General features: G+C 45.2%; 1 protein-coding gene across 2 annotated transcripts in view; it reads left to right on the top strand.

The window, feature by feature from the left end:
• The window catches only part of XPO7 (exportin 7), a 76,429-nt gene that overhangs the window by 29,790 nt on the left and 19,778 nt on the right, over window positions 1–26,861 (top strand). The window contains exons 2-12 of one of the 2 annotated variants that reach the window (XM_014958420.1): window positions 6,551–6,697; window positions 8,428–8,521; window positions 9,212–9,378; window positions 11,436–11,528; window positions 16,179–16,283; window positions 19,149–19,314; window positions 19,857–19,930; window positions 22,102–22,221; window positions 22,806–22,952; window positions 23,857–24,029; window positions 25,059–25,252. In XM_014958420.1, coding sequence (XP_014813906.1) covers window positions 6,551–6,697; window positions 8,428–8,521; window positions 9,212–9,378; window positions 11,436–11,528; window positions 16,179–16,283; window positions 19,149–19,314; window positions 19,857–19,930; window positions 22,102–22,221; window positions 22,806–22,952; window positions 23,857–24,029; window positions 25,059–25,252 — 1,480 coding nt within the window. Of the gene's footprint in view, window positions 1–6,529; window positions 6,698–8,427; window positions 8,522–9,211; window positions 9,379–11,435; window positions 11,529–16,178; window positions 16,284–19,148; window positions 19,315–19,856; window positions 19,931–22,101; window positions 22,222–22,805; window positions 22,953–23,856; window positions 24,030–25,058; window positions 25,253–26,861 lie in introns of those variants that run through there. The other variant, XM_014958421.1, reaches the window with a different exon arrangement.

The raw sequence follows: 26,861 nt of genomic DNA, 5'->3' as shown, positions 1-26,861 counted from the left end.
TCTCCCGTGACTCAGCAATTCCCTTCCTAAAAAGCCACCCCGAATTCTGTCCCATTCCTGCAGTGTCCCCACGGCACCCTGACCCCTCATCAACACCTCCTTGGGTGCAAACAATCATTTTTTTCCATTCACAAAGAGTTCTTGGAGCTGTTTGATCTCGGAGGAGCCACACACAAGTTTTGCTTAGTTGTAATTGTATTTTTAGGGCTATTTTTCTTCTCGACTCACCGGCCACACACCTTTCCATCCCCTAACACAGCCCATGAGTTCGACGGGATGGCAGAGTGTCTCCAAGCTTCAAATTCTCTGCTGTCTCATGCTTTAGTCCTTATCTGGGCCACGCAGAGCTCTTAATCGTTGTACTAGAGGGTATTTTTTTTATCTTGGTGGAAGGAGTAGGCATTGCCCAGTCTCTGTAGGGAAAGAATCCCTACCTAATTGTAACCCCTGAACATCTCTCCGTTTCAGAGCCGGGTGCCGGCCTGATTTCTACCCCCTCAGCAGATGCCCTCGTCGTGACAATATGAAAATGTGCTGAAAATTTAAGGTTGCAAACCTGAAATGCAGGATCAGGGCAGCTCAATCGTTCTCCTGAGATGTGACACATAGTCGAGTTGGGGCAGGAGAGGAGAAAAGGTATTTATTGGTGGGACAGCCCTAAAGATTACACTCAAAGGTTTTTCAGGAGAGAAATTGGGTCAGATTACACCTTGTCATGAGTGTTTTTTCGCATATTTGAGCACGTTAAATTAAAGAATAAAACAATCATTCGCAAACTTGAAATAATGGATGAAACCTCCCAGGTTTGGACATCACCTTTCTCTCTGATTTGTACTTCTCCTTGTGTCCTAAAATGCCCCCTCTGTGCATCTGGGGTTACTGTGAGGCAGAAATATTGAGTGAACTTTAAATTCAGGATTATGTGGACAAGGACACTCGGAACAGCTGACGCCGTGCAAGAAGAGACATGATATTAAAAATATGCATAAAAACCTGGTGTGGATGCTTGGCTTAATCTAACATGAATAGAGAACACTTTTATTCTCTATTGAGTTGCTGGATTCACACTCCTGCCTAACTTGAACTAGCTTTTCCATGTGTGGGTTATATTTTTTAAGAGGAAAATTGTGCTTTAATGACCACAGTGTCATTAATTGGGGCGTTGAGGGTGCCCTCGGGCAGCAGATGGGCTCTTCGCTTGGTGTCCTTGGCTTTTTTTTGGAGTTGTTTTCTTTGAGCCCCTGGAGGCTGCCTGTTTCCTCTGGCTCTGAGGGAGTTAAGTGAGTGTAATCTGGGGGAAGGCTGGCCCAGATCACGCACTGTGCACAAACAAGGGGGTTTTGTCACGACGAGTGTCGCACGAAAGGGGCCGTGGTTGTGGCCACCACGTCCCAAAGAGTCGCAGGGAATTAGCATTTCTCAGAGGCGGGAAGAAAACCCACCGTAGGGAAACCCCATTCCTCAGCTTCTCTAAGAATTAATGCAGGGGGGTGTAAAACTCTTAAACATAGATATTTTTATCCAAAATTGTAAACTATGCTCGTTATCGGTTCGGTGTGGGACCATGGATCCAGAGGGGGCCACGGAGATGCTGGGAGGGGGGGCTGAGAGAGTTGGGGGGTTCAGCCTGGGGAATAGAAGGCTCTGGGGAGACCTTAGAGCTCCTTCCAGTCCCTCAAGGGGCTCCAGGAAAGCTGGGGAGGGACTCTTGATGGAGGAGGGGAGCCCTAGGAGGAGAAGGAAGAGTTTTAAACCAAAAATTAGGAGATGGAGCTGAGATTTTGGGAGGAAATTAATTCTTCCTCCTGAGGGTGGTGAGAGCCTGGCCCAGGTTGCCCTGAGAAGCTGTGGCTGCCCCATCCCTGGAGGGGTTGAAGGGCAGGTTGGAGGGGGCTTGGAGCAACCTGGGCTGGTGGGAGGTGTCCCTGCCCATGGAAAGGGTTTGGAATGAGATGATCTTCAAGGTCCCTTCCAACCCAAACCATTCTGTGGGCTGTGATTTATCGCTGTCCCACCGGGGTGGTGGACTCAGCCTGAGCTACTTCCCAAGGATTTGGTCCATCGTACACATGTGGGACCAAAGGGTTGTGGTAACTTTTCAAATTGATAAATGGTCAGAAGGATTTTGGAGAAAAAAATGTTTTGTTCCTGAGCTGAAGATGATAAACATAAATTAAATGGTCAGAAGGATTTTGGAGAAAAAAAATTGTTTTGTTACTGAGCTGAAGATGATAAACATAAACGGGCACCTTCCTGTATGTGGACTTTGCCAAATAACTGAAAGTGGATTTGTAATGAGAAACCCCAGGTGCTGACAAGTGCTGAACTGGAGCTCATATGGTTTGTAAGAGTTTATGGTTAATAATGGTTTATATTCATCCTAGGGTTTTGGGGATTTTTGGTGTAGAGCTGAAGTCCTTGGGCTTGGCCTTTCTCAAACACAAAACTTCAGTTTGGCACTTAGCGAAGTTCTCTGATCTCTCTTAACGAAGTGAATCTCTTGGGGCAACATTTTCCAGGAGGCTTTAAAATAAAATAAATCAGAGCTCTGGAATATGGTACAGGGCATCACATACTTGTGTGTGCTTTTGGCGTGGACTCGCTGGGTTTGTGTGTAAGGAAGCATCCAGCTGTGTGCTGATGTGTGGGAATCCCTCTGCTGACCCCGTAACTCGGCTTTTGCATAACAATCTCTTCTCCAAAAAGAAATTGAACGGCTGATGCTGCCTTTTTTACACATGCAAAAGTCAAAAGTTACTGTATGCTTGTAATGATTTATCCCTGGCAACTTAAAATGTAACCCTAAAGCAGTTATTTCTAACACCTGCTTATTAATCCAGCAGTGAGAACCTGAGGGAATATTTATATCCATCTGTGAAGGCGCTTTTTAACTAGGACACCTTAAGATTTCACTGGGGGAAACCATCTGCCCGGATCTCAGTTTATGGCAAATATTTTCCAGTTGTTTGAGCACACAGAATCTGCCTGGTGGTTTTATTTCCCTTCGAACGTGTTCGCTGAGACTCTGCTCAAAGGCATCCATCCCCTCCTGCCTTTCCTCTCTTCTGCTTTAGGTATTTTTGGCGTGTGTCCTCTAAAAGATTTACCCTGAGATCCTTCCAGCATCCTGGGATGCTGAAGTCTGTTACGGTGGCCTGTAAAGAGAATATAAAGCAAGTTGGGGAGGGGGGGTTGGATTTGACACTGTGTGACATAAAAATAAGGTGTGAGAAACATAAAAACTAGGTGTGAGAATGTTGTTGGCCTAACTTGAACTAGCTTTTCCATGTGTGGGTTATATTTTTTAAGAGGAAAATTGTGCTTTAATGACCACAGTGTCATTAATTGGGGCGTTGAGGGTGCCCTCGGGCAGCAGATGGGCTCTTCGCTTGGTGTCCTTGGCTTTTTTTTGGAGTTGTTTTCTTTGAGCCCCTGGAGGCTGCCTGTTTCCTCTGGCTCTGAGGGAGTTAAGTGAGTGTAATCTGGGGGAAGGCTGGCCCGGATCACGCACTGTGCACAAACAAGGGGGTTTTGTCACGACGAGTGTCGCACGAAAGGGGCCGTGGTTGTGGCCACCACGTCCCAAAGAGTCGCAGGGAATTAGCATTTCTCAGAGGCGGGAAGAAAACCCACCGTAGGGAAACCCCATTCCTCAGCTTCTCTAAGAATTAATGCAGGGGGGTGTAAAACTCTTAAACATAGATATTTTTATCCAAAATTGTAAACTATGCTCGTTATCGGTTCGGTGTGGGACCATGGATCCAGAGGGGGCCACGGAGATGCTGGGAGGGGGGGCTGAGAGAGTTGGGGGGTTCAGCCTGGGGAATAGAAGGCTCTGGGGAGACCTTAGAGCTCCTTCCAGTCCCTCAAGGGGCTCCAGGAAAGCTGGGGAGGGACTCTTGATGGAGGAGGGGAGCCCTAGGAGGAGAAGGAAGAGTTTTAAACCAAAAATTAGGAGATGGAGCTGAGATTTTGGGAGGAAATTAATTCTTCCTCCTGAGGGTGGTGAGAGCCTGGCCCAGGTTGCCCTGAGAAGCTGTGGCTGCCCCATCCCTGGAGGGGTTGAAGGGCAGGTTGGAGGGGGCTTGGAGCAACCTGGGCTGGTGGGAGGTGTCCCTGCCCATGGAAAGGGTTTGGAATGAGATGATCTTCAAGGTCCCTTCCAACCCAAACCATTCTGTGGGCTGTGATTTATCGCTGTCCCACCGGGGTGGTGGACTCAGCCTGAGCTACTTCCCAAGGATTTGGTCCATCGTACACATGTGGGACCAAAGGGTTGTGGTAACTTTTCAAATTGATAAATGGTCAGAAGGATTTTGGAGAAAAAAATGTTTTGTTCCTGAGCTGAAGATGATAAACATAAATGGGCACCTTCCTGTATGTGGACTTTGCCAAATAACTGAAAGTGGATTTGTAATGAGAAACCCCAGGTGCTGACAAGTGCTGAACTGGAGCTCATATGGTTTGTAAGAGTTTATGGTTAATAATGGTTTATATTCATCCTAGGGTTTTGGGGATTTTTGGTGTAGAGCTGAAGTCCTTGGGTTTGGCCTTTCTCAAACACAAAACTTCAGTTTGGCACTTAGCGAAGTTCTCTGATCTCTCTTAACGAAGTGAATCTCTTGGGGCAACATTTTCCAGGAGGCTTTAAAATAAAATAAATCAGAGCTCTGGAATATGGTACAGGGCATCACATACTTGTGTGTGCTTTTGGCGTGGACTCGCTGGGTTTGTGTGTAAGGAAGCATCCAGCTGTGTGCTGATGTGTGGGAATCCCTCTGCTGACCCCGTAACTCGGCTTTTGCATAACAATCTCTTCTCCAAAAAGAAATTGAACGGCTGATGCTGCCTTTTTTACACATGCAAAAGTCAAAAGTTACTGTATGCTTGTAATGATTTATCCCTGGCAACTTAAAATGTAACCCTAAAGCAGTTATTTCTAACACCTGCTTATTAATCCAGCAGTGAGAACCTGAGGGAATATTTATATCCATCTGTGAAGGCGCTTTTTAACTAGGACACCTTAAGATTTCACTGGGGGAAACCATCTGCCCGGATCTCAGTTTATGGCAAATATTTTCCAGTTGTTTGAGCACACAGAATCTGCCTGGTGGTTTTATTTCCCTTCGAACGCGTTCGCTAAGACTCTGCTCAAAGGCATCCATCCCCTCCTGCCTTTCCTCTCTTCTGCTTTAGGTATTTTTGGCGTGTGTCCTCTAGAAGATTTACCCTGAGATCCTTCCAGCATCCTGGGATGCTGAAGTCTGTTACGGTGGCCTGTAAAGAGAATATAAAGCAAGTTGGGGAGGGGGGGTTGGATTTGACACTGTGTGACATAAAAATAAGGTGTGAGAAACATAAAAACTAGGTGTGAGAATGTTGTTGGGTTTGGTTTTTTTTTGTAATGATTTATCCCTGGCAACTTAAAATGTAACCCTAAAGCAGTTATTTCTAACACCTGCTTATTAATCCAGCAGTGAGAACCTGAGGGAATATTTATATCCATCTGTGAAGGCGCTTTTTAACTAGGACACCTTAAGATTTCACTGGGGGAAACCATCTGCCCGGATCTCAGTTTATGGCAAATATTTTCCAGTTGTTTGAGCACACAGAATCTGCCTGGTGGTTTTATTTCCCTTCGAACGCGTTCGCTAAGACTCTGCTCAAAGGCATCCATCCCCTCCTGCCTTTCCTCTCTTCTGCTTTAGGTATTTTTGGCGTGTGGCCTCTAGAAGATTTACCCTGAGATCCTTCCAGCATCCTGGGATGCTGAAGTCTGTTACGGTGGCCTGTAAAGAGAATATAAAGCAAGTTGGGGAGGGGGGGTTGGATTTGACACTGTGTGACATAAAAATAAGGTGTGAGAAACATAAAAACTAGGTGTGAGAATGTTGTTGTTTTTTTTTTTTTTCCACTATTTAAAATGGGCAGGTTGGGATTGTCACCTGAAGAGGTTTTCCAGACCTCCTGGGCCACGCGGTGCTGGGTGGGCGCTGAGCCTGGGAGTGGGGTTTAGGTTAAAAAAAGGTGAAAGTGGGGAGGCACAGGGGTCGGGGTGCTTTATCAGGTGTAAGAGGTAGCTGTGAAATTTCTGTAGGGGTGATTTAGTAGGATAAATGTATTTAGTTGCTGGAAGAAGGTGCTTTGAGGTGAGTGTTTTCCTTCCTTTGCACAAACAACGGTGAAGTTGTAGAGAATCATGGAATCGTCCAGGTTGGAAGGGACCTTTCAGATCATCGAGTCCAACCATCAACCCAACACTGACAAACCCACCCCTCAGCACCACGTTTACCTGTCATTTAAATCCCTCCAGGGATGGCAACTCCACCACTGCCTTGGGCAGCCTGTTCCAAGGCTTAATAAACCTTTCAGTGTAAAAATTGTTCCTAATATCCATCCTCAACCTCCCCTGGTGCAACTTGAGTCCCTTTCCTCTTGTCCTATGTATGCGTACGTACAACCTGGGTTAAAATGCTGCATTATTAAACTGTAAAACCTCTTTATATATATTTTTTTTTCCTCCTGACTGATGTGTTTTCCTGTATTTCAGAGCCTAGCCCAGCTAGAGAACCTGTGCAAGCAGCTGTATGAGACCACAGACACCGCCACACGGCTCCAGGCAGAAAAAGCCTTGGTTGAATTCACCAACAGTCCGGACTGCCTGAGCAAGTGCCAGCTTCTTCTAGAAAGAGGGAGTGTATGTAAAAAAACAATATCATCCTCCCCGATGGATTTTGGGTATTTTGAGGCATCGATAAGGGAAATAGCCCCAAGGTCTGGTATGCGGTGTTGACATTGCACACCCAGTCTGTAGCTCCATTTGTGGGCAAACTCTGCCAAAAAAAGCACTCCCTCCGATGGCTAATTATGCTGCTGCAGTGGCTACTACAAAGGGTTGTCAAATCTCACGTTTTGTGGGCCCTGCTGCACTCTTTGCAGCTTTAAATGGAAATATTTCTTATGGCAGTGGGATTTCCCAGGCTGTGGGAACTGCTTGCCTGCTCTAGAGGTTTTTTTGGGAGAAAAACGGTGCGTGCACCGAGGTTCCTGTGGGATCAAACCAGCCCTGTTTCTTCTGGAATGTTTCCTTGGAAAATTGCCCCTGCTATAGTGCTGTCTTAATAATCCAGCAGTTTGAAAGAGGGGAAAATTAGATCATGTGCTTCAGAATTAGCGGTACAAAAAGGATGTAAAATATGCCAGCGGCAAATCCTGCCTGACTCCTTTAGCTTTCTTCTTTTTTTTTAAGTGGCCATTTGTTGCCTGACTCCTTTAGCTTTCTTCTTTTTTTTAAGTGGCCATTTGTTTTTTTGCTTTGTATCAGCACAAATAATGTTAAAAAGGGCTTTGCCACATGATCTTGCAAGGTTTGATTTTTGGCAGAGCGTGCATTCAGCTTTCCTTTCTATCAGATTGGAGCCTTGTTCCCAAAAATAAGAAACACGAAACAGCCTGTTTGTAAAGAGTGGGAGGAGGAGGTAAAGGGAGAGGGAGAAAATGACACTAAACAGGCTCTTAGCAAACTCACACAAAGCAAATTATTGGAACTTTCTGTCTCTTAGCAAACTCACACAAAGCAAATTATTTAACTTTGTGCTAAATTTGAAGTCCGGTGAATTTAAACCAGTGGATTTGAAGCTCTTCTGATGAGAACTAGGAACTTGTTTAACTGAGGGACAAATAATCATATTTTTTTTTAAGGAACGTTCCTAAAACCCAGTTTCATTCTGGGTGTCTGATCCGTTCCGGAGGGGTTCAGTCTGGGATCTGCCTCACTTTATACCTGGGAATGTTGGAATAAATAGCTTTCCTGCATCTTGGATCCTCAGCTTCCTACAGTACTGTCTGTTACAGAAATTAGCGTGCAAAATGCTTGTCATTTCCCTGGCTGTAATTTCTGGAATTGGGTGGAATCGGGGGTTTTAGGTGGTTTTATGCCATCATTTGTGTCCTTGAATTAGAGCATGGTTCAGTGGGCTGTGGGCTGTTCTGTAAGAAATAAATTTGAACCTGTATCTAGTAATAAAGTGGAAGTTGTAAGTGCTTCTTAATGTGTGGTAACGTATACTGCTGTGGCTCAGGGGGCTAACTGGGATTTTCAGGCATGGCTTTTTAGGTAACTTCCTGCAGTTTGACTATTTTTGCAGTTTTACTCCCGCCTTCAGCGGCGGTTCTGTTTTCTCCCACTCTTTAAAAGCTTTTCCTTACTTGAAGAAAGCATTTTAAGAAAGAATCTGGTTTACTTTAGTGTCTCTAAAACCGTGGAATAAATGCTATGTAGAGTATTTAGACTTACCAATTAAATTAATGCTTTAAATTCACATTTCCAGGCAGCAATTAGCTGAAAATCCAGTGTTGCTGCCTGATCTTCCATGGCGTGTGGTAAACTTCTTGTGTTTTGGTGTTTTTGGTTTTTTTTTCTTACAGTCATCCTACTCCCAGTTATTGGCAGCTACATGCCTTACGAAACTCGTGTCACGCACAAACAACCCTCTCCCGTTGGAACAGCGAATAGATATCCGTAAGTACAAGGCTTTTAATTTTTCCACCCAAATTTAGTGGAGATTTACCCCCAGGTGGGAGGTTTGAATTCAAGGCTGAATATTCAGACTTTTTTTTCAGATGGAAGGGAGCGACGACTCTGTGGTCTTGTGAATAACAAGTAATAATTAGGTTTTTTTGATTATAAAATACACAAGGTGCTTGCCTTTTTTGAGGACAGGCTTTCAAAACCTTCAAAATCCTTTATGGCTCTCCGAAATACCATTTAGAATATCTCCTAAGGGAGCAATCAGCCTGTCCTAGGGCTCTTTCCTGGAGAGTGGCTGATACTTCCTTTCCTCGGAGGAAAGAGTCTGGATGCCATTCACTCCACTTTCTTTTTTACAAATGATCTGGTGGATGATCATCCCCGAGGAAAGGTCTTGAAATATTTTGAGTTTTCTTGTTATTTATGTGTTCTGACAGAGGATTGGACTTAATCTGATAACACAAAACCAGTTAGGTGTGTGGGGAGGATCTCCATCCTGTCCCTAACCACTTTCCACACCTTTAGTACTTTAAAGGTGCAAGTAAAAGGTCAACGTTTGTCTCTATCTGATGATTTCTGTTAAAAAGCTTTCAAAAAGGTGCTTTTTCCTGTCGGTGTTACCACCTTGGCTGCATCTACCAGGATTTTGTCTACAGATAATGCTGCTTCTCTGTGTTTCAGGGAACTATGTGCTCAACTACCTTGCCACTAGGCCAAAGCTGGCGACGTTTGTCACGCAAGCGCTGATCCAGTTGTACGCCAGGATCACAAAGTTGGGCTGGTTTGACTGTCAGAAGGATGAATATGTCTTCAGGAACGTGATCACAGACGTCACGAGGTTTTTACAGGTCAGATTTTTTTGGATCGGATGGATACTCACCTTGTGGGGTTTGAAAGTCCACGATTTTTCAGTTATTTTTTGCACTTTAGTGACATCTCTCCGGTCTTTCAGCTGTACGTTTGTTGATTCAATAGATGGCTCCCAAGGTTAAGCAGCTGGCAACAGGTCAGTTTTTACAATTTAAAGTTTTGAAACTGCCAAAACTCTACCAAATGGTAAGAAAAGTCTCTTGAGTGTTCCAGTTGCATGATTCTTCTTTCAGGCTTTAATACCCCGGTGCTGATTAGTGCAAAGTGGTGAAACGCGTGGGTTTATTGTCTACGAGGGAAATATGTGCTTGACTTGCTTTCCTTGGCTGCAAGGGTGATATATCCATGGAAATCATTTGATCTTTAGCTGAGTTATCATAACAAAATGTACCTTAAAGCTACTCCGTTCCACAAATGTTATTGTTAACAATTTTCTTTGGAAGTCCTGCCTGTTGTTTCATAAATATACCTGCTGTCACCACGGTGTAGGGTTTCATTCTGACCCAAAAGTCTGTGTAGGTAGAAGGCTGCATTTTTATCAACTGTCTCCAAACTGAAACTTCCTCCCGTTGAGATCAGTGAATCCTGAACACTGATTTATTTCCTCCAAAATTTGTCCCAAAATCAGAAGTTGGTGGAAGACTATAAAAGAGGTCAAAATGACCAGAAATTCTTCCCCGTGTGGAAAAGGAGATGTAACGCATACAAGGCTTTAATTCTGGAGTGGTGGAGTGTGGGCATTCAGAAAATAGCCTTAACTACTATTATTTTAGGCATTTACAGATGTCTGAAGTGAAGTAGGATCTAGAAGATGTTAAATAATTTAAAGATCATGTTCCTTTCTGGGCAATAACTATATTCTAAATAGTTTTTAGTTGCTTTTAGCTGAAATTATCGGAGCTGGATGCCTCAATCTCCCGGCTCATGACATGGGGAGTGTGGGCTTTTTTAATCAGGAACCTAATTAAGTGTCTTCTTGTTGTGTTCAGCTCGATATGGTCTGTTCCCTTTATTTCAAGTTACCTGTTCTGGCTGCTAAAGTGTAGAAGAGGCTTCACTTTCTTAAAGACCATGGGTCCAGAGAGGTTTTCCAGTGGCTTCTGTCTAGATATTGTCATGTAAATATTGAGATTATCATGAAGAGGTGGCTCCAGTAAAGAAGCAGCCACGATCCTGAGCCTAAATATGCCCGAATTTCTCTGTTGCAGATGAGTTCAGTCTTTGAAGCTGGAGATCAGGGCAATTTGTCCAGCAGGTTGCTAACCCAGGTGGAGCTAGGAAAGGAAACATCATTTATCAGTTACAGAACAGAAACTGGGGCAAAGGGAACAATACAGGTTGTTTCTCTTCAATGGTTTGATAAATGGATTCCCCTTTGTAGTGAAGAGGTGTCTGTAACAGCCTCATTTCACAATTGGCCCCTTGTTGGGAGCCTCGAGTGCAGCCCCAGGCTGGGCAGACTGGGAAGAATGGGATCCCTTCATGGGGAGATGGGCTGCCCTGCTTGGCAGGAGGTCTCTAGTTTTAAAAGAGGACGTGGGGGGGAGGAGGAAAGAAAGTTTATTTCCCAAAGTTTTTTTCATCTGGCAACTTTTAAGACTCATTCTGATGTTGCAGAGATTTCCTCTGGCTTTACCTTTACACGCGCAGCCTCTGTTAAAATTAAACACACTGATTTAAAAAAAATAAAAAAGAAAAAGAAAATCGAAATAAATCTTTCCAGAGTTGATGCTTAACACAAAAAAGTTGATTAATATTCAATAAAGTCATTCATTTATTCAGTGAAAGGAACCTGTTTTTATTAATTCGTGTTATACAACTCTTTAGAACTCTTTGCCTTATAAACAATTTTAAAAGGTGAATTTTAAATTCTTTGCTTGGTATTTCTCATGGGCTTTTTTCTGGCTTCAATACTACGAAGGTAACTCATTTCCAGGCAAAAATGTCTAGAAATCTTCTGAGCAGATTATGGGGAAGCTCAAGGAGAGCATCCTGGCACCGCTAATGGCTCTCCCTGTCCCCTCTCCTCCCTCAGGACAGTGTAGAGCACTGCATCATAGGAGTGACAATCCTCTCCCAACTAACGAATGAAATTAATCAAGTAAGTGCTTCAGCCTTCCTCAGTGAAGTAAGTGTCCAATTTTCTCATTCATATTGTGTCCTGCCGTGTGTCTGTGCGTTGTTTTGGGGGGTTTTGTTGGGCTCTTTTTTGGTGTGCGGTGGGGCTTTTTCTGCTTTATTTGCTTTATTTTTGGTTATTTTTACACAGTCATGTAGTTTTGTGGTAAGAAAACCTCCCGTCCCGAGGAATTGTTTTGTTTTCACTGGCATTTTCCATCTTCTCTCATATTTAATGTAATCTTTGGAGATGAGAAAGGGAAGAGGACAAAGCCCCCAGAGTGGGGACATCCCTGTCACCTCCTGGTGTCCGTTATTCCAGCTCACAGCCTTCTTGTGCCAAGAAGTGAAGGGAACCCACCCCTTATTGACCAGGGAGATGAAATAAAGAGGATTTCTCAAATTGCACACATCTTGAAAGGGTTCTTTTCATTCAGTCCTAAATCTCATAGCGTTCCCAGCAGGTAATTCTCAAATTCTTGCCTGTTCATCGGGACTGAGCGTGAGGTGTTGACACAAAAGCCTTTCCAGGTTGGTTAGTTCCATGGTTTATAGAGCCCTCTAATGTTTTGCTGCCTCTTGGTGTTTGTGTTGAAAGCTGGAATAAATGGCTTTACTTGGTGCTATCAAATTTACATCCTTTCCCTCATCAGTCAGATTTGCTGTAGCACCCTTGGTGGCTACCACTGTCTTAAGACAGCGTGAGGGTTGCCAATATTTCTAATTTTGCTAACAGGACCAGGTGTAGCTAAGGTTTTTTTGATTTTAATATCTTATTAAAGAAATTATCCTTTCATTTTTGCTGATATATTGACTAATCCAGGCGTTGGACCACAGAGATCCTCTAGTGGGACTTAAAGGGTGGTGACAAATTGTTTTCAGAACTGGAAAGGGAGGGGAAGGTGTTGCCCTGGCCAGGGCAAAGCACCCGTTTCTTCAGCTGGATTTTATAAAGTTCAGCTCTTCTGCACTTCTTCAGCCCAGTGCTGTGATCTGAATGGTTTCTGCATCCATTTTTACCCCCAAATTTGCTTTAATTCTTCAAGCCTGGTCTGATGAGTAAATCCTAGTGTGTAGCTCCCCTCCTAAATCTTAAATCACTGTTACTGTTTCCTTGCCCAGATTTTAGTACAATCCTGAGTCCATCACCACAGAGGGTCGGTCCTTCACTTCCTTGCATCAAGAATGAGAGTGAATCTAGAAATTGGCTAGAAAATCTAGAAATTAGTGTGTGTCTTGGCATCTTTGTGTGGGGCTACGGCTTCTGCTTGGGGGAGAATGGGCAGCACAGACATTGTCACCCGTCCCGGTGCCAGTGTGGGGCTACGGCTTCTGCTTGGGGGAGAACGGGCAGCACAGACACTGTCACCCGTCCCGGTGCCAGAGGCTCTACAGGTTCATATTAAAATAAGTGACAAAGTTAAACACTTTAATGAAAAAAAATCTGTGACAAAGTTAAACACTTTAATGAAAAAAATCTCTGCCCCTACAGAGGAATAACCCCCTGCACCAGGACAGGTTGGGGGTGACCTGCTGGAGAGCAGCTCTGAGGAGAAAGAGCTGGAAGTCTTGGGGGACAACAGGATGCCCATGGGCCAGCAATGGGCCCTGGTGGCCAAGAAGGCCAAGGGCATCCTGGGGGGCATGAGGAAGAGTGTGAGCAGCAGGGGGAGGGAGGTCATCCTGCCCCTCTGCTCTGCCCTGGGGAGGCCCCAGCTGGAGCACTGGGACCAGTTCTGGGCTCCCCAGTTCCACAAGGACAGGGAACTGCTGGAGAGGGGACAGCAGAGGGCTACAAAGAGGATGAGGGACCTGGAGCATCTCCCATACGAGGCAAGGCTGAGGGACTTGGGGCTTTTGAGTGTGGAGAAGAGAAGGCTGAGGGGGGATCTGATCAACCCCTCTAAATACTGAAAGGGTGGGTGTCAGGAGGATGGGGCTGGTCTTTTTTCAGGACAAGGAGGACAAGAGGGAACGGGCACAAACCTGAATGTAAGAAGTTCCACCTAAAGATGAGGAGGAACTTCTTTGCTGTGAGGGTGGCAGAGCCCTGGCAGAGGCTGCCCAGGGAGGTGGGGGGGTCGCCTCTGGAGACATTCAAACCCCCCCTGGACACGTTCCTGTGGGACCTGCTCTGGCAGGGGGTTGGACTGGGTGATCTCCAGAGGTCCCTTCCAACCCCATATCTGTGATTCTCTGCTTAATTGCAAAATAATCAATCTGCCAACGTTCCTGCTCATCAGAGCAGGGTCATATGTATGGATATATCAAAAACCCCTTCTGGGGCTTCTCTTCAGGCTTTCTTTCATAACTATTTAAACTTCCAACTACATTGTGTGAGAGCTGAATTTTCTTGAGCTCTGTTTACTAAAGCTTTTGTTCCAAAAGCTCGCAGTATAAATAAAATAGAGTGCTAGTAACTGGCTAAAAGTATCAGTTTTCGTCCTGCACAGACTTGCCCGGAGGTCCCAAGTGTCTGCTCTATTGTAGGAGTTCACTCATTCAAGTGGAGAAAAAGGAAATGCTCCTTTGCCACAAGCCTTAAAATACATGAGATTTGTAATAACCACGGAAAGAGTAAATAATGCTCATTTTCTTAAAGACCCTGAAATCTAATAGCGTGAGCTGAGGAAGGGGAATTCATTCATTAGACAAATGTAGGTCCAGTTCTCATCTGCCACCAGCTGCTGGGTAATGCAGGGTTTCTCTTTCTCACCTATAATATGAGAAATAAAGAGAATTTGCATCCTCTGTAGGAGGTTAATACCCTGAAGTGATGTCTGTGCTGGTCAGAGCTGTACTGATTCCTGTGGTACTGGATGAGATGTGTGCAAATTAAATATATAATACCGTGTATAATAACAAAAGAATCAAGGAAACAGAGATTGAAATCGTGCCTCTGCCGTGAGGCTCTGTTTTGGATGCACTGTGATTACCAGCTGCCCATCAGGGAACTTATACTGGGCAATTTTTATCATTTTATATCATTTTTATCAATGATATAGACAGGGAGATTAAAGGCACCATCAGCAAGTTTGCGGATGATACCAAGCTGTGTGGTGGTGTTGATACACCAGAGGGATGGGATGTCATCCAAAAGGACCTGGCCAGGCTGGAGAGGTGGGCCCAGGTGAACCTCATGAGGTTCAACAAGAGCAAATGCAAGGTTCTGCACCTGGGCTGGAACAATCCTCACCACCAATACAAACTGGGGGGTGAGGGATTGGAAAGCAGCCCTGAGGAAAGGGACTTGGGGGTGCTGGTGGAGGAGAAGCTGGACATGAGCAGGCAGTGGGCACTCACAGCTCAGAAGGCCAATCCCATCCTGGGCTGCATCAGAAGATGCGTTGCCAGCAGGTCCAGAGAGGGGATTCTGCCACTTTGCTCTGCTCTGGTGAGACCTCACCTGGAGTCTTGTGTGCAGGTCTGGAGCCCTCAATAGAAGAAGGACATGGACCTGATGGAGAGGGTCCAGAGGAGGGCCACGAGGATGATCAGGGGGATGGAGCACCTCTGCTACGAGGACAGGCTGAGGGAGCTGGGGTTGTTCAGCCTGGAGAAGAGGAGGCTCCGGGGAGACCTAATAGCAGCCTTCCAGTACCTGAGGGGGGCCTACAGGAAGGCTGGGGAGAGCCTGTTTAGAAAGGCCTGCAGTGACAGGACGAGGGGCAATGGCTTCAAGCTGGAGGGGAACAGATTTAGACTGGAGATGAGGAGAGGGTTCTTCACTGTGAGGGTGGTGGAGCACTGGAACAGGTTGCCCAGGGAGGTGGTTGAGGCCCCTTCCCTGGAGATATTCAAGGAGAGGCTCAACGAGGCCCTGGGCAACCTGGTCTAGTTGGGGGTGTCCCTGCTGACTGCGGGGGGGTCGGACTAGATGGCCTTTGGAGGTCCCTTCTGGCCTGGACAACTCTATGATTCTATGAAGTGGAGTTTTGCTGGTCAGTGTTCAAATAAATGGCCAAGATGTGAAGTATCACTTCATTTTTCTCCCCTTCTTAGAAAGGACTCTCTAAAGTGGCCTAACCCTCTCTGCCCTTCACTTCTCCCATGCTAGAATACGTTGATTTAATCAATCAGAGACTTTATTATCCAGTATAAAGCCATATGTGTGTATTTTACCTCTTAGATCAGTTTTATTCTGATTGGGTGAGAGGTCCAGAACCGGAGTTTATAATGGATACAGCGAAGTTCAAACCTGCTGTCACTGGTTAACTCTCCTTCTAGTTTTCTTCTCATCTGTGCAGGTTCAGGAGGGGAATTAGAATTGCTAGTAGTTGGCCATGTGTCTGCCCAGCGGCTTCAGGTAGGATTTAACTCCTTAGGGAGTTGGGAGCACTTTAGAAAGCCACCTTCAAGCATCTAAAACAACTTTAAGTGCTGTCAAAAATACTGCTGGTCCTGCTTTGGGAGAGATTTAAATGAAATTGGGAGGAAACCCTTCTTTCTGGCAGGGGTGAAACACAGCGGTGGAAGTGTTGTAGGTGGAAAGTCCTGCCGTCAGCCAAAAATAGGATTTTATCCATGGAAAAATCCCCCCCTCTGGACGGTTTAGCCAGTTGGGGGAGGGAAACTTGGATGTCCTGGGTTCCTGTGGGTTCTGCTGCTCTTGTTCCCCCTCTGCCCTTCACTTCTAAGCACTGGTTTTCTCTCTGCTCAGGCGGATACTACTCATCCTCTGACCAAGCACAGGAAAATAGCCTCTTCCTTCCGAGATTCATCTTTATTTGATATTTTCACGCTGTCATGCAATTTACTGAAACAGGTAAGGAAACTGCCCTTTGTCACCTCTCCCGGGGTTGTATTTTGGGGTGACAGACTTCAGGTTGAAGTTCCCTCTGATGTAACTCTCCTGGAACAAGCACTTTTGGTCTAAAAGTGGTATTTTGGACTTGTTTTTCAGGAAACCTTTGACTTAGGTTTCTTTTAAGGAAAAAAAAAAATAATAAAAGAGTATGGCACAAATATATATGTTCAATTAAAATTGTTGAAAAGAGTTCTATTTCTGTGCCTGCACCACAAGGCTTGGCTTAAACTTTCCTGTCTTAAAGAATTAGGAAACAGATTGAAATGTTTGGTTTATATTTTAAGTATCTTTGATTTTTCAGTAACTGGCTGAGAGGTTTCCTGTAAAATACTTGTCTCTCTTTTAACCTCAGTTCAAAACCCACGTGATGAGAGGAAAAAAAAGTGCTAGTGAAGATCTGCTCAGTGGGTTGAGACTAAAGACTGTCCTTGATATTTTAACACGTGATAAATATTAAGACTGTCTTATGTTCCCCAGGTTTTTCTTTTGTGCCAATTATCAACCACACTTGAGTTAATTTGCTTTAAAATACTTACCTTGGGACCAGACAGCAATATCCTGCTAATAGGGTGGGGGTTTACCCCCCAAAATGCAGTTTTTCTTTCAGCTGAAGTAACACCTGTCTATTTTGTAGGCAAGTAGATTTGTCTGAAGAAAAATCTTGATTCTGCATCGGGTTTCTTTTCTAAAAGGCTGATCTGGGGTTGTAATGGTGCCTTTATGAGAAAGTCTACCCCAATAAACGGAGCGGCGGTAGCACAGATTTGATTAGTTCAACTTTTATCCTTCCTGCTGAGTGAAGTGTCAAAGTTGACAAATAGCACAAAGAGTGCAAAGGAAATTTTATTTTCAAGCTATTTCAAAATGAGCAGCTCTGCTTCTGTCAGTAATAAAGGTGGGGACGTGGGTGTAATTTAATCTTTTTTCTTTTTTCTCCTCCTGGTTTCTAAAGGAAGCAAGGCTTGTACAATTATCCTAGTCATCCTTTCCCCTCCTCTCCTGAACCGTAACAGCTCTGGCAGCTTTTGAATTCCTTCGCTTATTTTTAGGTGCATTTCATGGTCATTTAGAGGTCTTGGAAATAAAAGGATACCTCTAGGTGGTGCAGATGGGGCAGGGTCCTTATCACTGCCCAGTCTTGGTGGAGAAAATTCAGGGATTGCTGGTACTCGGCCAGGGGGGATAAACCAGAGCTGCTGAAACTGGTGTCCCCAGAGCTGCATTTAGAAAATATTATGGGACAAAACCTTATTTGATCCTTATTTTCCTGTGATTAGACACCTACTCAAGTTATGTCTATTTTTTGAGGTCTAATAGTAGCTGTTTAACACTTCTGTCTATAAAGCAGAAGTTTCTGCGTGGGGAGGATTGTGCTGCAAGAAACCAGCGCTCACGTCTGGATCCGTGTCCATAAAACAGGGGGGCATTTAAAAAATACCCCAGAAATATTTAGATATATTTTTCTGGGGTATTTATAAATATATCTCTGTGATACAGAGGAGAGAGTGAGGACATCCCGTGACCGCCGGCCTTGGCAGTGTCACCACAGTGTTATTTGCAATAGAGTTAAACTGGAAGAAGTTAATTTTGTTTTAAATAAGGAGCGATAATACAAAAGACAGAGGGAGTGGGCTGTCCCTGGAGTGCAGACCTGAGAGCTGCATCTGAAACGACCTGGCCTTTCTGTATCCATCGAGTTCTTTGTGTTACCGGAGAATATCCCTGTTTTCCCTGCCCCTTGTAACTGGAGCAGGGCTGAGCCAGATCATCTGTGCAATGAAAATGAACGTGCTCATTTCCATAGGAGGGTGAGGTGGAGCAACGAGATTCCCCTCTGCTAAGTGCTCGTCAGGCAGAAAATGTATTCTTGTGTTTAACCTTAATAAGAACTTCTTTATCTCCAGAATCTCCTGCTATAATTGCAAGGGTTTTTTTCCTGCGAGGCACAAGCCAAGTGAAATCCCTGGAGTGCAGACCTGAGAGCTGCATCTAAACCAAGGTGAAATAACCTGGGGTTTCTTTATCCATCGAGTTCTTTGTGTTACCGGGGAGAATATCCCTGTTTTCCCTGCCCGTTGTAACTGGAGCAGGGCTGAGCCAGATCATCTGTGCAATGAAAATGAACGTGCTCATTTCCATAGGAGGGTGAGGTGGAGCAACGAGATTCCCCTCTGCTAAGTGCTCGTCAGGCAGAAAATGTATTCTTGTGTTTAACCTTAATAAGAACTTCTTTATCTCCAGAATCTCCTGCTATAATTGCAAGGGTTTTTTTCCTGCGAGGCACAAGCCAAGTGAAAAAAGAATCATAGAATGGTCAGAGTTGGAAGGGACCTTGAAGATCAAGGAGGTCCAACCCCCCTGGCCTGGGGGGGTCCTGCAGAGACGCCTCCCACTAAACCAGGCACTATTTATCCCTCTTGTGTAAAGACTAAGCGTGTAAATACACACGCTGTCTGTAAAAATATGTGATAGTTGGGGTTGGTGCTTGTGATGTGTGATCCTCCCAATTGTGACACACTGTTTGAAGTTGAATTACTGCCTCAAACTCAGCTGTCACGATCAAGGAGGTCCAACCCCCCTGGCCTGGGGGGGTCCTGCAGAGACGCCTCCCACTAAACCAGGCACTATTTATCCCTCTTGTGTAAAGACTAAGCGTGTAAATACACACGCTGTCTGTAAAAATATGTGATAGTTGGGGTTGGTGCTTGTGATGTGTGATCCTCCCAATTGTGACACACTGTTTGAAGTTGAATTACTGCCTCAAACTCAGCTGTCACCTTGATTTTTTTTTTATTTATTTTTTTTTTCTTCCTTACTTTATAGGCTTCCGGGAAGAACCTGAATCTCAATGACGAAAGCCAGCACGGTCTGCTTATGCAGCTTCTTAAGCTCACCCATAATTGCCTGAACTTTGATTTCATTGGCACCTCAACAGACGAGTCCTCAGATGATCTTTGCACTGTGCAGATCCCAACCAGTTGGAGATCAGGTAATCTGGCTGGGGGAAGAGGGCTAATCCCCAGCCCACCAGCTGTATTTGACAAATAAACCTTTGCCTACAACGCCAGATGCCAGATCCCAGCCTTTCCTTAGTGTGATTACCAACGTGAGCTGCACTCAGGTTGGACTGTCCTGAGCTATAAAACCCACTCCTCTGCCCTTCCAGTCTTACACCTTCCAATTCAAGGAACAGTAAACTGGTTTTTAAAAAAAAAACAACCCATAAATAACAAATAACTCAGCACCTGTCCTCAATATCCCCGCTGTTCTCACCAGGCATTGTGCAGGCAGCTTCACAGATTGCCTTCTTAAAATATTTCCCTGTAATGTTTCCCTTATCATAGTACCAGTGGGTTTGGTTTAACTTCTGGGAAAAGCAATTGTGTAAAAATGTAAAAGCCTTTGGAAGTTTTCCCATAGTCTGGTACTTCATGTGACAAATCCACATGCCGTTGCTGATAATATAAGCTTTAGACCTATGGAAAGCAGTAAATGGAAGTATCCTCAGTAAAATACTCTGTTTTGTTTCAGCATTCTTGGATTCTTCGACCCTTCAGTTGTTTTTTGATCTTTATCATTCCATCCCTCCTTCGTTTTCTCCTCTGGTGAGTTCAGTAATTATTTTTCTTACGGGCTTGGCTACAATAAAGTGTGTGTGGGATTCATCTGGGAGATTTACAGTTGGTCAAAGAGTTTTCCTGATTTCAGAGAGCTGCCCCTGCTGCGATGGCACTGCCCAGTGGCTGCTCTGGTGCTGCTGCTGAGAGTTTTGAAGCATTTTTAGGTTTTGGATTTGACCCAAGAGCAGCTTGTTTGCTGGAAATCCAATCTGCTCTTTCGTTCTCGTGTGGCTTAGAGCCTTGCCCTGCCAGCCAGCCCCTTTTGAGGGATGTAGATTCTGTTATTTCCACTTTATCATGGAATTGTTGGAGTTGGAAGGGACCTTCTAGAGCCCATCCAGTCCAACCCCCTGCCAAAGCAGGGCTGCCCAGAGCACATCACTCAGGAGCATCCAGGTGGGGCTTGAAGATCTCCAGAGAAGGGGACTCCACACCCTCCCTGGGCAGCCTCTGCCAGGGCTCTGCCACCCTCACCCCAAACAACTTCTCCCTCCCATTGCAGTGGAACTTCCCCTGCTCCAGCTTGTGCCCGTTGCCCCTCGGCCTGTCCCTGGCAACCACGGAAAAGAGTCCGGCTCCATCCTCCTTCAACCCACCCTTGAGATCCTTGGGAGCATGAAGAAGGTCTCCCCTCAGCCTTCTCTTCTCCAGCCTCAAGAGTCCCAGCTCTCTCAGCCTTTCCTCACAAGGGAGATGCTCCAATCCCTCCAGCATCTTGGTTGCCCTACGCTGGACTCTCTCCAGCATTTCCCAGTCTCTCTGGAACTGGGGAGCCCAGAACTGGTCCCAGTGCTCCAGTTGTGGCCTCCCCAGTGCAGAGCAGAGGGGGACAATGACCTCCCTCCACCTCCTGGCCACACTCTGCCCTACGCAGCCCAGGATCCCATTGGCCTCTTGGCCACAAGGGCCCATTGCTGGCTCCTGGAGAGTTTACTCTCCACCAGGACCCCCAGATCCTTCTCCTCAGAAGTACTTTCCAGCAGGTCCATCCCCAACCTCTACTGGTGCCTGGGGTTCTTCCTCCCCAGGTGCAGGACCCTACGCTTGTCCTTGTTGAACCTCATGAGGTTCTTCTCTGCCCAGCTCTCCAGTTGATCCAAAAAACTGTCCTGCAAGTAGGTAGCAAGTCTGGGAGCACGACTGAGGAATGTAATTTCTCCTTCCACGCTTTAAAACTAGGCCATGTCCCAGTTGAATGAAATGGCCAATAGCGCAACTGAACTACAAGTTGGATTATTTCTTCTTGGAAAAGAAAAATAAAAAAAAGTTGCCCGCCAGGCATTTATCTATGGGATAAATATTTTCCATAATTAATGCTACAATGAAAACATGCCCTTTGGCTAGGGAGGGAGAGGCCTTTAGAAGGGTATTTTTCCGCTGAGACTCTCAGCGCTCTTCATTACGTTGAAGGGTTCCTTGCTAATTCTGAATTTTAGAGTCTCAAATATTCATGAGAGATTTTAACAGTGTGAGACTTTTTTTTTTTTTTTCTCCCGTGTTTCCTTTTTGTTATTGAATAGAAATCTGAAGCAATGACACCTTTAATTGTCCTGCCTCTTTGATCAGCAGATGTAAGAGTGAGAGTTGGAGCAAGGTAGTCCTTATACTGGTCTGAGGGAGCAGGGCTTTGCAGGGTGCTGGTCGTACCCAGCTGCCACTGCTCTTCAAACCCTCCTCACCAGCCTGTTACTAATTGCTCCCTGGCAATTTAAACTTCAGAGGTTTGGGTTGAGAACAGTTTAAATTATTTTTCTTGCCAATCTTCTCTTCTGCGATACTTTTCCAAGTCTGTGTTAAGCTTTCCCCTCCAGTCCGGGGGTATTTCCAGTCTTGGGCCACCTGTGTTCTCCATCTGAAGTAATCCCAGCATCTTGGGGAGCAGAGTTTGGACACCCCTTTGACTGTCAGGATGGAGATGTTGTTCCTTTGGGGTTTATCCCTCCTGTAATTTACTTTTTTGCTTTTACATAGACTACCCAGAGTTGCAAAGCTGATGGCAGTCATTTCAAATCCTCTTTTGAAGCGAAGGAGCTGTCGTGTAGCCTGCAAAGGAGCACCAGGCTTAACTGATGTGTTGCGTCACGAAAAGGCAACATATTTTCTCTTTTATTGTTCTAATCCCTCCTTTTTTCTTTATTCTCTCTGCCCCCTTTTAGGTTTTATCCTGCTTAGTGCAGATAGCCTCTGTACGCAGATCCCTCTTCAACAATGCCGAAAGAGCAAAGTTTTTATCTCATCTCGTCGATGGAGTTAAACGAATACTGGAAAACCCCCAGGTATTTCAGCTGCCCTCGGTGCAGTTGGGTTTTTTTGCTTTCCCTCCATCAGTTTTCTTCACCAAAATTCCTTTTTAATGGACACGTCCCACTTGTGGCCCTGGGGAGAAGGGGGCAACATCTCCCTGCTCTTTTCCTACCATCAGCTTGTCCCTCTTGTAGATTCACCACGTGTTGCGAAGTAGGGTTGTTTCTCAATTCTCCTCTTTTTCTCCTCTTTTTCTCCTCTTTTTCTCCTCTTTTTCTCCTCTTTTTCTCCTCTTTTTCTCCTCTTTTTCTCCTCTTTTTCTCCTCTTTTTCTCCTCTTTTTCTCCTCTTTTTCTCCTCTTTTTCTCCTCTTTTTCTCCTCTTTTTCTCCTCTTTTTCTCCTCTTTTTCTCCTCTTTTTCTCCTCTTTTTCTCCTCTTTTTCTCCTCTTTTTCTCCTCTTTTTCTCCTCTTTTTCTCCTCTTTTTCTCCTCTTTTTCTCCTCTTTTTCTCCTCTTTTTCTCCTCTTTTTCTCCTCTTTTTCTCCTCTTTTTCTCCTCTTTTTCTCCTCTTTTTCTCCTCTTTTTCTCCTCTTTTTCTCCTCTTTTTCTCCTCTCAGAGTCTTTCAGACCCAAACAACTACCACGAGTTCTGCCGGTTGCTGGCCCGGTTGAAAAGCAATTACCAACTGGGAGAACTGGTGAAGGTGGAGAACTACCCCGAGGTCATCCGACTCATTGCCAACTTCACCGTGACCAGCCTGCAGGTACAGAAGGGTTTTACTTCCCCTTCCGTGGGTGTTTATGCCCCTTGTTTCCTCTTGAAACAAAATTATAACCCTTTTGTCTGTTCTTTGCCCCTTAATTTGCCGTATGTTATTTTTACCCAAACCCCTGCAGACTCTGTGACAGAATCCTGTGGTGTAACATTGATTTATTCGGAGAATTCCTACTGAATGGCACAGAAAGGCAGGGTTGCTATGCCTCCAGAGTCTTTCCATGTCCTAGCGGGGGGGGGGAGGAGAGGAAGGGGGGCAAAAAAAACCCCCAACCTTGTTAAATACAGCTTATTTTTAGAAATATGTATCACTTCACCATTAAAATGCAGTCGCAGGGATTGCTAGTACTATGAGTATCATGCCATGTTCCCACTGAGTTTTCCACTGGTATACAGCTTGGGACTACATCCCTGCACAGAATATAGTTTAAAAAAAAATAATGTTATAGCTTATGTAATGCTTTTGTTTGTTAAATTTTAATATTTATCTGGAAACCAGCTTCAAACTGGACATTCTGTTGGGGGAGCTGTCTGCAGCACGATAGAGTATGAGCTCAGTTTGGGACCAAAGGCTTTGGCTCAGCCACACAGCCAATATAAAAGAATATAAATACAAATACATGTGTAATGTATATATATATAATTCTATATATATATATAGAATATAAAAAAATACATACATACAATATAAAAGAATATAAAAGTCTTTACCGAATGCCCACTGAAATCAGGTGTGAACTGAAATTCATCGTTAAAATTGGCAACCAAGATCATGAAAGCACTTAGATGTTGCCGTGTCTAGTGCTACAGGAGTCAAATTAAAATGGGTAATATAATCAAGGCTGTAATTTGCTGGTTTTCTTTCTTTTTCACTCTCTTTTGGCTCCTGGTAGCACTGGGAGTTTGCCCCCAACAGCGTTCACTATCTCCTAAGCCTGTGGCAGCGGCTGGCGGCGTCGGTGCCCTACGTGAAAGCCACGGAGCCTCACATGCTGGAAACCTACACCCCAGAAGTCACAAAAGCTTACATCACGTCCAGGCTGGAGTCCGTGCACATCATTCTGAGGTGAGAAAAGCAGAAAAATGGCAACGCTTCTCGTTGGCACCAGAATCTTCCGCAGAAGGCTCTGGCGTGTGCGTTTTCTGAGTTTTCTTATAAAAATGGCCATGACTTGTGTGAGTCACCGAAGGATTTCGAAGGGAGGTTTGCCTAAATGGAATATTCTGTCTCATAAAAAAGAGATTTATGTTGTTTTTTTTAATCTGGGGTGGTTTTTTGAAGACCTTTCTCCATCTCCGATGTCTGAGATGGATCCAAGTGGTCTCCAACACGTTATGGGTAGAATCCATCTCACCCAGCACCACCCACCTGCAGCATAACGTTTCCTCTCTAAATTGCCATCGTAGCAGAGATGAATAAAAGTGCAATTCGCTTAATTTTTAGATCTTTACTGTAGGATGGCACAAATTACACCTGAAAATATCTTTTTTTGGTCTTCCTTTGAGCGTAGGGGTGGCCTCCAGGACTCTTTCATGTGGGATGAATTTCACCTCGTGTGTGTTTGTATTTGATGGAAACAAACAGTGAAATATAGAAAAATAATGTCTTTCTTAAGGAAGACTGATCAGCTTATCCCTTTTTAAGTATCCAGCAACGCAAGGGAGGAACAGGGGGTTTAGGTAGTTCTGGAGTTTGCAATAAGCTTAGTGTTGAGGTTGGTATTTTTAGGAGAAAAAGCAACTAAAACAGTGAGAAAGACGGAGAACTTCGTTACACAAAGGCAGCCAGACACTGACCTTGTTCTTGGCACTCCACGTTGTGTTCAGAGACCTGGATAAACATTAAAGACCTAAGAAGAGCTTACTTATCCCAGGTCCTGATGGCCTTTCCACCTGAAATTCTACTGTTTTCCTGATTTAGGGCCAGAGTAACCATCAGTTGGTCCATGTAGAGGCAAGGAGGCAGGGATTTTAGTCATTGGAATTGCTCTGTGCTGGGGAAAACATCTCCTACCTGGGAGAAACAAGCTTATGTTATGTGTTAGGCCATCTCTGCATCTTAAATCCTTTCATAATTTGCTTTCTTGCCCCTTAGGGATGGTTTGGAGGACCCGCTGGATGATACTGGCCTGGTGCAACAGCAGCTGGATCAGCTCTCCACAATCGGGCGGTGCGAGTACGAGAAGACCTGTGCTCTGCTGGTGCAGCTCTTCGACCAGTCAGCCCAGTCCTACCAGGAGCTGCTGCAGAGTGCCACCGCCAGCCCCATGGACGTTGCTGTACAGGAAGGTGAGCATGTTTGGAGAACTGTGGCCTTCAAGCTCTGCAGTAGGTTGCCCGTTCTCAAAAATAGCATTTCAGAAGCCTCCGTTCCCAGTGAAATCCATAAACAGGGAGGCAAATCTCACAAACCTTCCCTTGGGGTCTGGTGTAGAATGTTTTTGGCTGTGGACGGGCACTCCCAATGCACACAGAAGTGCTGGCTGAAGATATTGCCATCCTACAACTGACTTCATTCTTTTTTAGGGGGAAATTTAGCACATCTCCTTGCCTGGTCTGTCAGAGACGAGTTACGCTGGCTGAAGATATTGCCATCCTACAACTGCATCTCCTTGCCCAGTCTTTCAGAGATGAGTTATGAGGGTGTTCCCCCATCCACAGGCACCTTCATTCCTGGTGAAACCCATAAATGAGGAGGGGAATCTCACAAACCTTCCCCTGGGGAGGTGCCCCTGTGGTATAGAACCTTTTTGGCTGTGGACAGACACTCCCAATTCACACAGAAGTGCTGACTGAAGCTATCTCCATCCTACAGCTGACTCCATTCCTTTTTGGGGGGGGAAATTTAGTGCATCTCCTTGCCCAGTCTTTCAGAGACGAGTTATGAGGGTGTTCCATCATCCACAGGTGGTCAGCACCACCTGCCCCATCCCTCTTTTTGTCTGGGGCAGGATATGGAGTGCTCTTTTGAACCTCCTCATTTGGAGATGTGGCAGAAACCTCCAGCTGGTGGTTGGTAATGAGTAACTGGGAGTTGGGGTTTTCAACTGGTGCCACTGGTGTCTGTCCACAGTGCTGGGTGGGTTCAGCGTGGAGGGTTTGTACTTGCCCAGCTGGTTGGGGCAGGAATTGCTTAACACCATCCATAAAGAAGCAGTTCCTTTGGAGTTTCAGGTGTATCATGCCCCCTCTCTAATAAAGAAACTTCCCCTTTGGAGGAGGAGTTGGGTTCATCAACACAAGTTTGAGAACTTCTTCCTTCTGAAACAGTATTGTCTGATCTAACTCAATATATTGTTTTTTGTGTGTGGGCAAAACTCCATATGTTGTTGACTTCTCCACCGGCCACGTGTATTTTGAGAGAATAAACGCTGCCTGCTGGCATCTGCACATGTTTAAATACATAGAATTCTAAAAGAAAGTGGCTTTCTGCAGTGGAACAGCTTTAAATAATGAAAATCTCCCAGGCAGACCTGACATTCTGATTTCTTTGTAAGTAAAGTCGTGCCTGTTCTCCACCAAGTGGACAATTTCAGTGAATTTTTTAGAGTTGGAAGGGACCATAGAGATCATCCAGTCCAACTCCCCTGCTGAAGCAGGATTGCCTAGAGCTTGTCAGAGCATGTTACTCAGGAGCATCCAGGCGGGGCTTGAAAATCTCCAGAGAAGGGGACTCCCCACCCTCCCTGGGCAGCCTGTCCCAGGGCTCTGCCACCCTCACCGTGAAGAAGTTTCTCCTCATATTTGAGTGGAACCTCTTCTGTTCCACCTTGTGCCCGTTGCCCCTCGTCCTCTCACTGGGAACCACTGAAAAGAATCTGGCTCCCTCCTCCTTCAACCCTCCCTTGAGATACTTGTAGGCGTTTAGAAGGTCTCAACTCAGCCTTCTCTTCTCCAG

Source organism: Calidris pugnax, unplaced genomic scaffold (genome assembly GCF_001431845.1).
Source record: "Calidris pugnax isolate Ruff unplaced genomic scaffold, ASM143184v1 scaffold280, whole genome shotgun sequence".
Classification (NCBI taxonomy): Eukaryota; Metazoa; Chordata; class Aves; order Charadriiformes; family Scolopacidae; genus Calidris; species Calidris pugnax.
The sequence above is the reverse complement of the archived record's forward strand: the minus strand, read 5'-3'. Positions and strand labels throughout refer to the sequence as shown.